Source organism: Rhamphochromis sp. 'chilingali', assembly GCF_963969265.1.
Source record: "Rhamphochromis sp. 'chilingali' genome assembly, chromosome: 14".
Taxonomy (NCBI): Eukaryota; Metazoa; Chordata; class Actinopteri; order Cichliformes; family Cichlidae; genus Rhamphochromis; species Rhamphochromis sp. 'chilingali'.
In genome coordinates this window covers 4,150,637-4,163,790 of record NC_137941.1, presented here as the reverse complement: position 1 = coordinate 4,163,790, position 13,154 = coordinate 4,150,637, and the positions used below count along the sequence as shown (strand labels likewise).

At 39.8% G+C, this 13,154-nt stretch overlaps 2 protein-coding genes across 11 annotated transcripts; both read right to left on the bottom strand.

Annotated features, from left to right (window-relative positions):
- Nucleotides 1-451: 451 nt before the first annotated feature.
- On the bottom strand, nucleotides 452-9,322 carry LOC308409965 (extended synaptotagmin-2-like). Of its 5 annotated transcripts, XM_080902965.1 has the most exons (14): nucleotides 9,041-9,322; nucleotides 8,637-8,813; nucleotides 8,281-8,363; nucleotides 7,342-7,390; nucleotides 7,101-7,190; nucleotides 6,901-6,963; nucleotides 4,583-4,654; nucleotides 4,337-4,423; nucleotides 3,899-4,048; nucleotides 3,399-3,754; nucleotides 3,149-3,247; nucleotides 2,696-2,827; nucleotides 2,466-2,571; nucleotides 452-1,964 (listed from the first exon to the last, which is right to left on the bottom strand). In XM_080902965.1, the coding sequence occupies exons 1-14, from the start codon at nucleotides 9,191-9,193 to the stop codon at nucleotides 1,959-1,961; spliced, it is 1,623 nt and encodes a 540-aa protein (XP_080759091.1). In that variant the 5' UTR covers nucleotides 9,194-9,322; the 3' UTR covers nucleotides 452-1,958. The 5 variants fall into 5 exon arrangements, with proteins under 5 accessions (XP_080759091.1, XP_080759090.1, XP_080759094.1 ...); XM_080902964.1 differs by having other exon boundaries at nucleotides 452-2,571; XM_080902968.1 differs by having other exon boundaries at nucleotides 452-2,571; nucleotides 9,021-9,125.
- On the bottom strand, nucleotides 9,104-12,620 carry LOC308409966 (extended synaptotagmin-3-like). Of its 6 annotated transcripts, none has more exons than XM_080902969.1 (6): nucleotides 11,365-12,620; nucleotides 10,955-11,178; nucleotides 10,209-10,343; nucleotides 10,001-10,077; nucleotides 9,525-9,594; nucleotides 9,165-9,440 (listed from the first exon to the last, which is right to left on the bottom strand). In XM_080902969.1, the coding sequence occupies exons 2-6, from the start codon at nucleotides 10,961-10,963 to the stop codon at nucleotides 9,297-9,299; spliced, it is 435 nt and encodes a 144-aa protein (XP_080759095.1). In that variant the 5' UTR covers nucleotides 10,964-11,178; nucleotides 11,365-12,620; the 3' UTR covers nucleotides 9,165-9,296. The 6 variants fall into 6 exon arrangements, 5 of the variants coding, with proteins under 5 accessions (XP_080759095.1, XP_080759096.1, XP_080759097.1 ...); XM_080902970.1 differs by having other exon boundaries at nucleotides 10,955-11,482; nucleotides 12,230-12,620; XM_080902971.1 differs by having other exon boundaries at nucleotides 10,955-11,456; nucleotides 12,230-12,620.
- Between the last annotated feature and the right edge of the window lie 534 nt (nucleotides 12,621-13,154).

Sequence of the window (13,154 nt, the reverse complement as noted above, 5' to 3'; positions counted from 1 at the left end):
TAAGTCAGTAAAAAAGGAGTTTACGGTTTGCATGAATCAGCCGAGGAGACTATACACCTAAATGAAAGAAACAGAAATGTCAAATAGATTTTATATAAAAGTTAAAGCCTAAAGAAGAAACAAATACTATACCAAAATTATGAATGCTGGACGAGCAAAAGGAAGCAATCACTTGACTGGTTTTTCAGTGTAGTTCAGGAGGAGCTACAATCATGGCCTCAGTCTTGTTGAAATTCAAAACAAATCAATTGCTGGGATAGACATTGAACTAGGTGGATAGCCTCTCGAGCCGGTAAGGCTTAAAAGACAAAAACAGCTGAATGTCAGCATAAATAAATAAGAAATGGAAAGGTTGAACGATGGCAGCTAAAGGAAGGATGTAGCGATATAGTAGTAAGAGACCGGGGACTGAACCTTGTGGAACCTCACAGGTTAGAGAAGAAATGTTGTTTACCCTAAACAGAGAAAGTCCTGTCTGAAAAATCAGAGGAAAACAAGTCTAACACCAAGCCAGAGATACCAGCCGAAACCTCAAGCCTATTAAGTAACATACCATAGTCAATGGTATGAAGGGCTCTATTGAGATCAACTAAAATGAGTACAGAACAATTTCCTGAATCAAATACCATTAGAATCGTATTATAGACTCTCAATCTCAAGGAAGTGCTGCTTTGGAAAATCAAACTGGAACAGGTCAGAAATCTGTTTTTTGTATAAAAAGGATCTCAATTGACTCCCCACAACTGTTTCTAATAATCTCCTGATAGAGTAAATGGCAATTTTGAAACAGATGGATAATTCCCAACAGAACTGGCATCAAGATTACATTTTTTAAAGTAACAAAACTGGCTCGGAATGCTTAAAACGGGGAATGCCACAACCTTACTTCAAACAGTTGTTAACGGTAGTTAGAAATGAAGAACCATACTTGTAAAAGTCCCAAACAGGAAAGAGGTAAAATCTCAAATAAGTATGAAGAGGGTTTTATCGAGTCCATTACTGTAACTAAGCCATTAACAATAACTGGAAAGAATGACGTAAAGGACTCAGCTCACTAAGAGCCATCTTCACATGCTGAGGAACATAAGGAGAACTTGGATCTTATGGTAACTCGGTCACCTTATTTACAAAATGATTGAGAAATACATTACAGTCATCCTGGGATTATTCTTGTCACAATTAGATTGAGATGGCTGAAATAAAAAGATCCAGTCCCTTTCACTGCTTCATTATAATAGTGGAGAGGATCTTTCAAATAAAGAAGAGGATCAAACGTTCATCTCTGAAATAACAGTCATCAATTGAATGTCAGATCCTAATACAAACACGTTGTTAATACTTAGTTAAAATGAACATTAAAAGAGTGACTTATGGTCACCAAAAGCAACTTCATTTACTGCCAACTTAACACCATAAGCTATGTCCAAGTTGCATTTTTGCGAGGATAGTGGGACCAGATACATGTTGAACAAAGAGCACATGACACTCATTAACTTAGTGGTACTGTCTGATCAACCATCAGCATTAATGGTCAAGTCCTCAACTTACTGCAGTTTGATGGAAACTGTGAAAATATTATTTAGCATTGAAAAACAAGCTGATTTTTGCTTGTATATCTCATCAGTTATAGTTCTGACAAATTGTCTTTTCTTGCATACAAAAAGTGACACAAACTTGTTTTAATCTTACGTTTAAGTGTGTCAGTTTCAAGTAAGACCTCCAGTGTTACTAGATTGGAAGATGAATTTTGTGCCTGGGATCAGAGTGTTCCTTATTTACACGATCAAAGATAGTTTTTCTGCTACTTTCGGAAAAAAAAATCCATAAAGGAGTATGAAACTCTTCAAGCATCATGTCGGCAGTTTCCCCTGCAGTGGCTGATGAGGTGATTTTTAAGTTGCAAAGCTTTTCTCAGATCCACTTGCTAGATGGATTTCTTCAGCCCAAGCAGAGTGAGCTCATACCTTTAGAGAAACAGGTGTGAAATATTCACATGACTATATCTAAAAACAAATAATCACCCACACACGGTTTTACATTAGAGTCCATGACTTGCAATCAACAAAGAAACAAAGAAACCAGCACCAGTTTGTATTTGGTGCTGAAAGTGGTTATTTTAGTGAAAACCCAGAAACAAGTATTGCCCCTTATAAGATGCTTCATACTGACACTCATATGTATGTATAGATAGATAGAAAACAAATAGATTAAACTGCTTTTTAAAGCTTGTATCAGAAAAAATGAGTTGTTTATATTAGATAGTAATTATATTTGTTTCAATTTTAATGACACCAATACTGATTATTTCTTAATATGTTTTTAAAAATTAAGATTATTTTTATCAGAAGCATATATCACTCTAATTACTATAAAAATGTTTATTTACAAATAGGAATATTCCTCAGTGTATAGTTTTATTATTTTTAAGGTATCAATGCCGTTTACCCTGACGTAGCATAACATACCAAGCCAATGCCCTTTTTCTCTCTGGAGACCAACATCTTGTTACTTTTCACAGACACATACAACTTCCTAGTTTGTGCTTCCCTGAGTGTCACATCGAACTGAAACCTGTGACAAAAGATGATTGTCAGAAAAGTAAAAGAAAGTAACACTGTGCACAAACTTTAAAACTCCCAGCTCTTCGTTTTTTAAAAAACAAACGGGATATGTAGAATTAGTTTATTACGCTCACTTTTCTTTGAAAATGGGATTGATCGCCCTCTTCTTGACACCGGTCCTCTTGCGATGCTTCAAGCTTTGGACAGGAAGGAGATACAGGCGGACGTAAGAGTCTGTGCCGTTCTCACTGCAGGGGAATAAATTCCTGCGTGACAGAGGATTTTAAAAGAAAACTGTATATTATATGTGCAATTTACAATCTCTAACTGTTGCCTTTTTCTCATCTGATGTGTTGAGTTCAGATAATTTAAAACAAAAATAATGAATATCTTAATATTCTTAAATTAAGCCTGTTTATGACTTATACCAGCTACTGCAAACATATTATATGACATATTTTCAATATCCTGGACCTAGGTGTATATATATATTATTTCAACATATGGTGCTTATTAGAAAAAGAGTTTAATGTCATCACACTAAAAATGCAAATCATAACTGGTGCTGCTTGATCGCTGTGACATACCTGCAATTGTTAACAAAGACCATGAGTTTGTTCCTCATGGCTGCATATTGTACAGACAACGCAATCTCTCCAAATGAACCCAGATGATTCCTAATGGCCCTTTAGAGGTAAAAATAAATATATGAATGTCACCTTTTCTTTCTTTCAGTTCTTTTGAGAATGCAGCATCTCGCTTAGTTCATTATATCTGTAAAAATATTAAAAGTCAGCGTTAGAGGACAGAAATGGACACACAGAGAACAATTCTCACTCTGGATAGGAGGCTCCATCTGACAGGTCGAATCGCGATGAATTGATGACGTTCTCTAACAGCAGGCTGTGGGAGTCGAACCGACGCAAGTTTATTGATGAAGATGATTGCTTCCTGTTTTCAGGCGCCTGGGAGGAGCCACAGCCTTGAGCCAAATAGCCTTTGCTTGGTGATGCTCCCTCCAGGTTCGGAGTAGAGGCAGCAGGGATATTGTTGGAGGAAGCTGTGTGAGAGGAGGGTGGAGCATTGGAGGGATTGGAGACTGAGCTGTACCCTGATTTTCTGGCCTGTTGTTGTTTGCCTTGTGGAGGAGGACTGAAGATAGTCTGGGATGGAGGCTCTTCCAAATTAAGAATCTGTGTGAGATTTACATCAGAGCTGATGAGGAATTGTATTGGCAGTACTAGTGAATAACACAATGGGGGCGGGGGGGAACAAAAACAACAACTAAAATAAATAAAACAGGGAAACCTAAGAGATCTTTAGCCTTGCATGCCCACCCTGAGAGTGGCCCTCAGTTTGATCTGGCTGTTTGCTCCAGAGCGCTCCAGCATGAAGCGCTGGTCTAGAGTCAGGTTGGAGGTTCTGAGCAGGTGACTGAGGGGCAAGCTGAGAACACCGACTAGATTCTTCTTCTCAGGCTCTTTGACCTGAACCACATGAACAAAGAAAATATGAAAAAACAAAGATTAGATTAAACTTATGAAGAGATCAGATGGAATATGGTGTTGCAACATTGGCAACACACTGGAGAAATCAAGGTTTGAATGATTGGTTTACAGGCATACAAAACAAAAACTGTATGAAGAACATATCTGATTAAAAACTGGAAAAAATGTGAGAACATGCTATTACTTTTCTAATTAGGTTATTAAATTAAAGGTTTTAAACTATTTATTTTACATTATTTTACAAACAGTACGGAGTAAATGACAAACCTGAACAATGAGCTCCTGTGCACTGACATTATGCACAAAGAAGGTGAAACCCTTTTCCCAAACTGGATCTTTAGATGCATACGCAACCTGTGGAAAGAGAGCAAGACGGTCACTGTGATGTGTGGATGTAACTGCAATCTCTGAAGCAGATGAACTGACCAGTGTTTTAAATTTTTACAGAAGAAAAATAATCGAAAAAAGGACATATGCACTTAAAGGTGGAAATGGCGTATTAGCAATACCTACCTCGCTTTTCTTAACGTCGTCGTCAATGGACATTTCCACAAAGGAGTTGGGACAGGTGGTTCTCTTTGTGAGCTGAAATAAAAGCAAACCAGTGAGGCAGTGAGAACATCTGTTCTAGTTTACAACTACTGTTAGCTGAGTCTGTGTTTCTGTGAGCCACTGTCAACATTTAAACCAGAAATAAACCCTTGCACATACAGGGAGTGCAGAATTGTTAGGCAAATGAGTATTTTGTCCACATCATCCTCTTCATGCATGTTGCCTTACTCCAAGCTGTATAGGCTCGAAAGCCTACTACCAATTAAGCATATTAGGCGATGTGCATCTCTGTAATGAGAAGGGGTGTGGTCTAATGACATCAACACCCTATATCAGGTGTGCATAATTATTAGGCAACTTCCTTTCCTTTGGCAAAATGGGTCAAAAGAAGGACTTGACAGGCTCAGAAAAGTCAAAAATAGTGAGATATCTTGCAGAGGGATGCAGCAGTCTCAAAATTGCAAAGCTTCTGAAGCGTGATCATCGAACAATCAAGCGTTTCATTCAAAATAGTCAACAGGGTCGCAAGAAGCGTGTGGAAAAACCAAGGCGCAAAATAACTGCCCATGAACTGAGAAAAGTCAAGCGTGCAGCTGCCAAGATGCCACTTGCCACCAGTTTGGCCATATTTCAGAGCTGCAACATCACTGGAGTGCCCAAAAGCACAAGGTGTGCAATACTCAGAGACATGGCCAAGGTAAGAAAGGCTGAAAGACGACCACCACTGAACAAGACACACAAGCTGAAACGTCAAGACTGGGCCAAGAAATATCTCAAGACTGGTTTTTCTAAGGTTTTATGGACTGATGAAATGAGAGTGAGTCTTGATGGGCCAGATGGATGGGCCCGTGGCTGGATTGGTAAAGGGCAGAGAGCTCCAGTCCGACTCAGACGCCAGCAAGGTGGAGGTGGAGTACTGGTTTGGGCTGGTATCATCAAAGATGAGCTTGTGGGGCCTTTTTGGGTTGAGGATGGAGTCAAGCTCAACTCCCAGTCCTACTGCCAGTTTCTGGAAGACACCTTCTTCAAGCAGTGGTACAGGAAGAAGTCTGCATCCTTCAAGAAAAACATGATTTTCATGCAGAACAATGCTCCATCACACTTCACTGTGTTATTGCGTTGTCACACTATGGCCACCAGAGGGCAGTCAGAGGCAATGCTTCTGAAGGCAACAGAACTGAGAAATGCTTAGCTGGTCTCTGTGAAAACATGCTCCTTGCCTGCCAGTGCCTAAATAACAAGATGAATGGATTCACACATAATACCATGTAACTATAAAAAGATCTGTGAGTATAGCAACCTTGGTAATGTGTCAGTGTGTGTCTGATTTAAAAAAAAGATTTAATAGTTCTAATTTCCTCAAAAGTTCCCGACTATGTTCACTTTCTGCATTCTTCTTTATGCTAGCAAACGTAACCTGAACATTGCTCAGGAGGAAGACCAGCTGTCAGTAACACAGCTACGTAAAATCAGAGGCATTTGCCAGACAAAAAGGCCAGCTTTCACAGACACAAGAGCACTTGGAGTGATAACACAAAGCTCCTGATCAAACTGAGACATCAACATTCAAAAGCATCATCAACTCTAGGACACAAAAATGAAAGAAAAGCTAAGTACCAATGAAAGATAAGGACTGCCCTTTGTTATGAGCCACAAACTCGAAAGCAAAGTTGAAATATTGTTCAAGAGAGTTACATTTTTGGACAATTTTATAGTAGAAAGAAAATAAATTTAACACCCCCCCCAATATCTAAATTTTTCATTAACGACAAATTTATGTGATTTATTTTTCTTTTTTAGTGCAGCAGAAATTAAATTACAAAATGCATTCTCAGAACTGACGCCAGTTTTATCTGATATCAGATGAAAAAATATCTCCATCATGACCAGTGGGCTGGTTTTAACAACAATATGTGCAATCACACAGAAAGTTAGATGTTTATGTGCTCGCTGCCGAGAAGTAAAATATATCACTCTCTGTTATTTTTAATGAGTAAAACAAAGCTTGAATTTTTTATATACCTATGTCAAATTTTAATTTCAAATAAACACACTTTTACTGTTTTTCAGTGGCGCAACACTCAGTTAAATATAAAGCGCTCTAATACTGTACTTTGGTGCCAAATATTCTTATAAAATTAGAAGATAATAAAGTGAAACTACTTTTCTCGAGACTCACGGCCATCTTTTTGTAGAGCAGTACAAAAATACAGCTGAGCACATTTGCATCACTGACTTACGTCAGTATTTTCTAATACTCCCTATTAGAAGATACTTGCTGGTAGATCTGCGGCACTGTGCAGGTACACTGCAAGCACAGCACAGGCAAAATTGTCCGTGGACTGGAAGGAAGAGTTGGGAGAGAGAATGAACGTGAGTTACATAGCAGCTGGACACTGAGCTACCTACAGCGGCAGTTAAAAGATGAATAATAAAATCCTGATGTTAGTGACATCAAAGAAACACTAAGCTGCTGTACCTCCTTCAGCAGGCTGGTGTCAGTCTGAAGGGAAAACCACTGGAGCTTAAGATGAACTTCACCATGCAGTGCCCTGTCCACAGGAAACCACTGCATGAGTAAAAGGATGTTCAAAAGGATTAAATACAAATCTAGAACTAGAGGAAATTATAACAGAAGCTTGAACACTACATAAATCCTGCAATGTCCTCTAGCACAGAAATACTGCTATTAGTTGTTTATTAGCGTTAAAAAAGCTCACCTGATCCATTTGTTTCTCCCTCTTCACTTCTCCAAAATCAAGGTTATATCTAAATTAGACAAGAAATGTAGAATAACATCAGAACTCAGACAGATCATTATTTTAATCAGTTTCGTGGCTCAGAAATGCATACCAAAGCAATAATCATATCACTACATTTAAAAAGAAAGTAAAACTACACACACTGACATGAGACACGGACTTTCAAATTAACACAGGAAACACGGCAGGCACAGACAAGACACTGAACTAAACCTACCCTAACATGAAGATTACAATAATAATAATAATAATCAGCACAACTAAGGAATCAGAACCTAAATCATAATACAGAATAATACAAAAACACCAGAAACAGAAAATGCTGGGTCAAACGACCCAGAAGCGTGAAAGCTTTGATTGGTCATGTATGGCCAGTAAAACCAGAAAAGTGCTATACAAATACAAGTAAATGACATATTATGGACAAAAATTAAATATGTTGAATATTGAGTGATAAAACTGTCTTTAAGTTGGATCTGTTGACATCAGTGACTACAGGAGGCACTACAACGAGAAATCTACTGATGACTGATTGGCAGATGCTGCCTAAAGATGGGGCAATCGTGGCTCAAAGAGTTGGCAGTTTGTCTTGTAACCGGAAGGTTGCCAGTTCGAGCCCCGGCCGTTGTGTCCTTGGGCAAGACACTTCACCTACCGCCTACTGGTGTTGGCCAGAGGGGCCGATGGCGCGATATGGCAGCCTGGCTTCTGTCAGTCTGCCCCAGGGCAGCTGTGGCTACAACTGTAGCTGCCTCCACCAGTGTGTGAATGTGAGAGTGAATGAATAGTGGTATTGTAAAGCGCTTTGAGGGCCCCGAAAAGCGCTATATAAATGCAATCCATCATTATTATTATCATTAAAGAATTTGGCCAAAATCCATTTAATATTCGATTTACCTTCCAAGACAATCATCTTTGTCTGCGCCCTCATTGCACAGCTCTAATTCTAGCTCCTGCCCCGGGGCCTCATGGACAATAAACTGCACACACAAAAACAACAACAACAATGTTTTAATTGTCTTTCAAGTATTTTGATTAAATTTCACTGAATGGGATTTCAGTGGGTTACATTAAGAAAAAGTGGATATAAGATACTGAGCAAAAATGCAAACAAACTCCACGTAATTGTGTTTTCAAGTTTGTCCATGAGAATTAAGTGACACATTTTTTTGTTAAGGGAAAAAAGAGTGTCAGAATCAAACAGTAATCGATTACTGAATCAAAGTGTGGATAAGTGCAGTGTGTTTGTGTACCTCATACACTTCATTCCATTTTGGGAACAAATTCTCTTTGACAGTCTTGCTTTTGAAATGCGTGCTGCCCACTCTCAGTGTGGCATATCGGTCTGATTTCGCTTTCATTAAATTCATCACGTGTGTGTTCTTAGCCACCAGATCTCTGGCCTCCAACAAGTGGACCCTCACCACCCCCTGAGATGAAAAAGCACAAGTATTCACATTAACAGTCAGGTAAACTGAAAGAGCAAAAAACTAGCAATAGTCAAAACAACATTCAAAATTTTTATACTTTTTTATTTTGATAGGATTCTGTTTTTTAATGTGAACTGCTGCTTACTGTAGCTGCAAGTTATAAGATGAAAATAACTCCAAAAATATTTAACATGAGGAAGTGGGAACCTCATCTGGTCCCCTTTGACCTTGTCTATGAGGGGAATGCACATGCGGTTGGGCAACACCATGATGGAAGCTATAGCATCCAAGATCGTCTCCTCAGACAGTGAACTGTGAGGTGAAAGATGTGATGAGAGAGGACAGCAACCAAACAAGTAAACACCGAGTAATAAAATCATTCATTTCAAATATTTAAAATATTATTTGAGACCTTAAAGAAGGGATGCTCAAAAGGTTTGGCGTACCAGTCCAGTTTATGTGCAGAGTTTTAAACATTACTAACTACAAGGCTCCACTCGTCATAATAAGGCTGTGAGAAAGTCTCTGGCCACTTACAGGGCGGCGAAGGAAGAAAAAAGTCACTCCTCCCACCAGCGGTGCTTGACCAATAAGAGGCTCTAAAATGACCCTCAGCATCCCCTGAAGCTGGAAGATTCAGAGCGAGTTTTACATGAACAGTAAGCATGTGATATAGACGATGGAGAGAACACAGAAAAATGAGATGCTCACTTTAAGTCCTTTCACACGAGTTGTGATTGCCAGGCTCACATCAGTGCTCATGTCCACATCACCATCATAACTGGAGAGTAAACTGAGCTGGTCAGACATAAATGATGACAAGAGAAAACATCACACTACCGTGTGGCTCAGGGGGTTGGGAATCGCATCTGTAACCGGAAGGTCACCGGTTCGATCCCTGGGCTCTCTGTCCTGGTCGTTGTGTCCCTGGGCAAGACACTTTACCCTACTTGCCTACTGGTGTTGGCCAGAGGGGCCGATGGCGCGATATGGCAGCCTCGCTTCTGTCAGTCTGCCCCAGGGCAGCTGTGGCTACAACTGTAGCTGCCTCCACCAGTGTGTGAATGTGAGAGTGAATGAATAGTGGTATTGTAAAGCGCTTTGTGTGCCTTGAAAAGCGCTATATAAATCCAATCCATTATTATTACTACTTTGTAAACTAAGGTGAAAAAATGTGTTTGACCAACCTTATATTCATGTCTAGAATCACTTCCCTATGTTCCACTTCATGTGTGTACGCTCTTATTCCAGTGATCTTGAGAGGCTGAAAAAAAAATAATAAAAAAAAAATCACTCGGCCACAATACATCACCTATGATGCACTTCCAATGATGAATGTTACTGAATTTTTGAAGCAGAACAAATAAAAATGGTGCATAAATCAAAACCACACACTTTGTATCCAAAATGAATCTTGGTAAATGTGAACACTTTGAGTGCAGGATTGGAGGACCTGATGGATGGCTGGATCTTTTCTCTAAGTAGCTTCTCCATGTACATCCCAATGAATGGCCACGCCTGCTCCAACACCTGAACACATAAAAAAACACCACACCACTTTAGCACAACTTGATTCAGCACCTATGAGATCACATGGTACATAGAATTTTATTTGCTCTCTTATATGAGGTGAAAACAAAAAGGCTTAATGTATCAAATGGCTTATTTAACTTTTTAAAATGACAACTTATTTTAATATTTTTGTAGCCTAAGCCTGCTTTAAATTTCTCGAGAATCTGTGGCAAGATCTGAAAACTGCTGTTCACAAACGCTGTCCATCTAATCTGACTGAGCTGGAGCTGTTTTGCAAAGAAGAATGGGCAAGGATTTCAGTCTCTAGATGTGCAAAGCTGGTAGAGACAGACCCTAAAAGACTGGCAGCTGTAATTGCAGCAAAAGGTGGTTCTACAAAGTATTGACTCAGGGGGCTGAATAATTACGCACACCCCACTTTGCAGTTATTTATTTGTAAAAAATGTTTGGAATCATGTATGATTTTCGTTCCATTTCTCACGTGTACACCACTTTGTATTGGTCTTTCACGTGGAATTCCAATAAAATTGATTCATGTTTGTGGCTGAAATGTGACAAAATGTGGGGCCGAATACTTTTGCAAGCCACTGTATGCTAAGTGAGCCTACCGCAGACATGAGCGAGACAGATAAATATGAAGGGATGCCGGATCGGATGTCACCCAGATCAACAAGGTCCGCGTCAGGTGTTGAGGAACCAGGGCACCCTGATGAAAAGTGGGCCAGTTTTCAGCCACCTCCTGTACATTGATGACATCAAGCTGTATGCCAAGAGTGAATGAAACATCGATTCCACCAGGATATACAGCAATGAAATCGGAATGTCAGTCGGACTGGAGAAACGTAGTCGGATGATAACAACAACAACAACAAAGAGAGGGAAAGTAGTCAGAACTGAGGGGATCGAACTACCAGAAGGAAACATTGCATACACTGGGGACAGTTACAAGTACTTGGGGATCCCACAGGCAAATGGGAACCATGAAGAGGCCGTTAGGAAAGCTGCAACCACCAAGTACCTGCAGAGGGTCAGGCAATTCCTGAGGAGCCAGCTGAATGGTAAGAACACCTACGCCCTGCCCGTGATCAGGTATCCTGCTGGGATAATAAGCTGGCCAAAGGAGCAGATAGAAGCCACTGACATAAAGACAAGGAAGAAACATTGAAAAAGAAACACTGGCTGCCCTCTCCCCACACTGGAAGTTCTACACAATGCCCACTGTTTTAAAAAGGCCCAAAACATCATAAAAGACACCTCACATCCTGGCCACTCCCTGTTCGAACTGTTGCCCTCAGGCAGACGGTACAGGGCAATCAGAGCAAGGACTAATAGACTCAAACACAGCTGTTATCCAACTGCAATAACACATCTGAATACTACAAAAAAAATGTCCATCACGCCACTCTTGTGTTAATCTATGCACGGCCTGAAGCATGTGTGTGGGAATGTATGTGAATGTTTTACTGTTACATCTTATTAGTATTTTAAGTATTCTATCTATTTTATTTATTGAATTTTATTGTTTTATTTATATTTTGATATTGCTAGGGATGATGCAATGATCGGGGACCATTCTTCATTTCGTTGTTCTCGTGACAATGACAATAAAGTTTCTGATTCTGATTCTGATTGTGGGTCTGCATACAAGGACAATTATAAAATATAATAAATAAATAAGGGTGGAGGTGCTGTGGTCATTTAGGGTGGAGATGGTAATTCTACTGAGACCAAAGTACTGCACAAGACCGGAAAATATTGCACATACCAAAGATACTGCACATGAGCCCAAAAAATATTGCACAGAACATGGAAAGATTGAGATATTGCACATGGATGATCAATAGCAGTGTCAGAGTGGATGTGTTGGACAAGTCTTTACTCACTCTTAGTTTGCATTAAGAGTTCTGACGGCCATCGGGAAGAAGGTGTTCTTTAGTCTGTTGTTTTTGCACCTGATGGATCTGAACCTTTTTCCAGAGGGCGGGATGTTGAAGAGGTGGTGTTAGGATGGAGGTGGTCCTGTATACTTGCCCTGGCTCTGGAGAGACATCTTGAGCTGGCAATTAAGTCCAGGGAGGGGAGTGGACCGCTGATCAACTTCTCTGCATACAAACCTTAATGTCCTTTCAAATAATTTTTCAAGCACTTATATATCAAAGCTTGCATATCATGAATAATATGAAAGAGCTGTGTACAATACTGTTGGAGGGATTGTTTTTAAAGGCACTTCAGTTTCCCTCAGTTTTGGCCTGCTGAGTCATTGTTCAGGTAGTGTTCAACATAAATTGATATGTGAATTGACAGCGATGATGCTGTATCAGAAGACACAGACAGCTGTTGTATTTTGAACGTACCTGTGTTAACCCTGGTTTAACACTTACTTACATGTGTTAAACTATCTGTAAAGGTTCATAGTTATCATAAACTCTTTAGAGAAACTCAGCGCCGTTGCTAGGTAACCAATTAACTCGCCCTAAAGCCTGTGAACAAGAGGACCCACGCGCATGTACGCTTCAACTGCTTTTCCTCTTCGGTGTTATGTTATGTTTAACTAAACAGGATCACAAATCACCTAAACAGGAACGCCTGTTTAGATTAGCAAGCCGACTCTGTATATGTGGTGGTACTGCCCCCTAGCGACTCTTTCCCAGAGTACAGTCAGCCTTGAAAAGTAGTACTGCACTCTATCACTCATATAAGAGCATGTGGAAATTGCAAACAGTGCGAGGAATATAATAAGCAATAAAATAGCAATACAGTGGTCCCTCGCTATAACGCGGTTCACAATTTTGCACGTTTTTTTTTCTT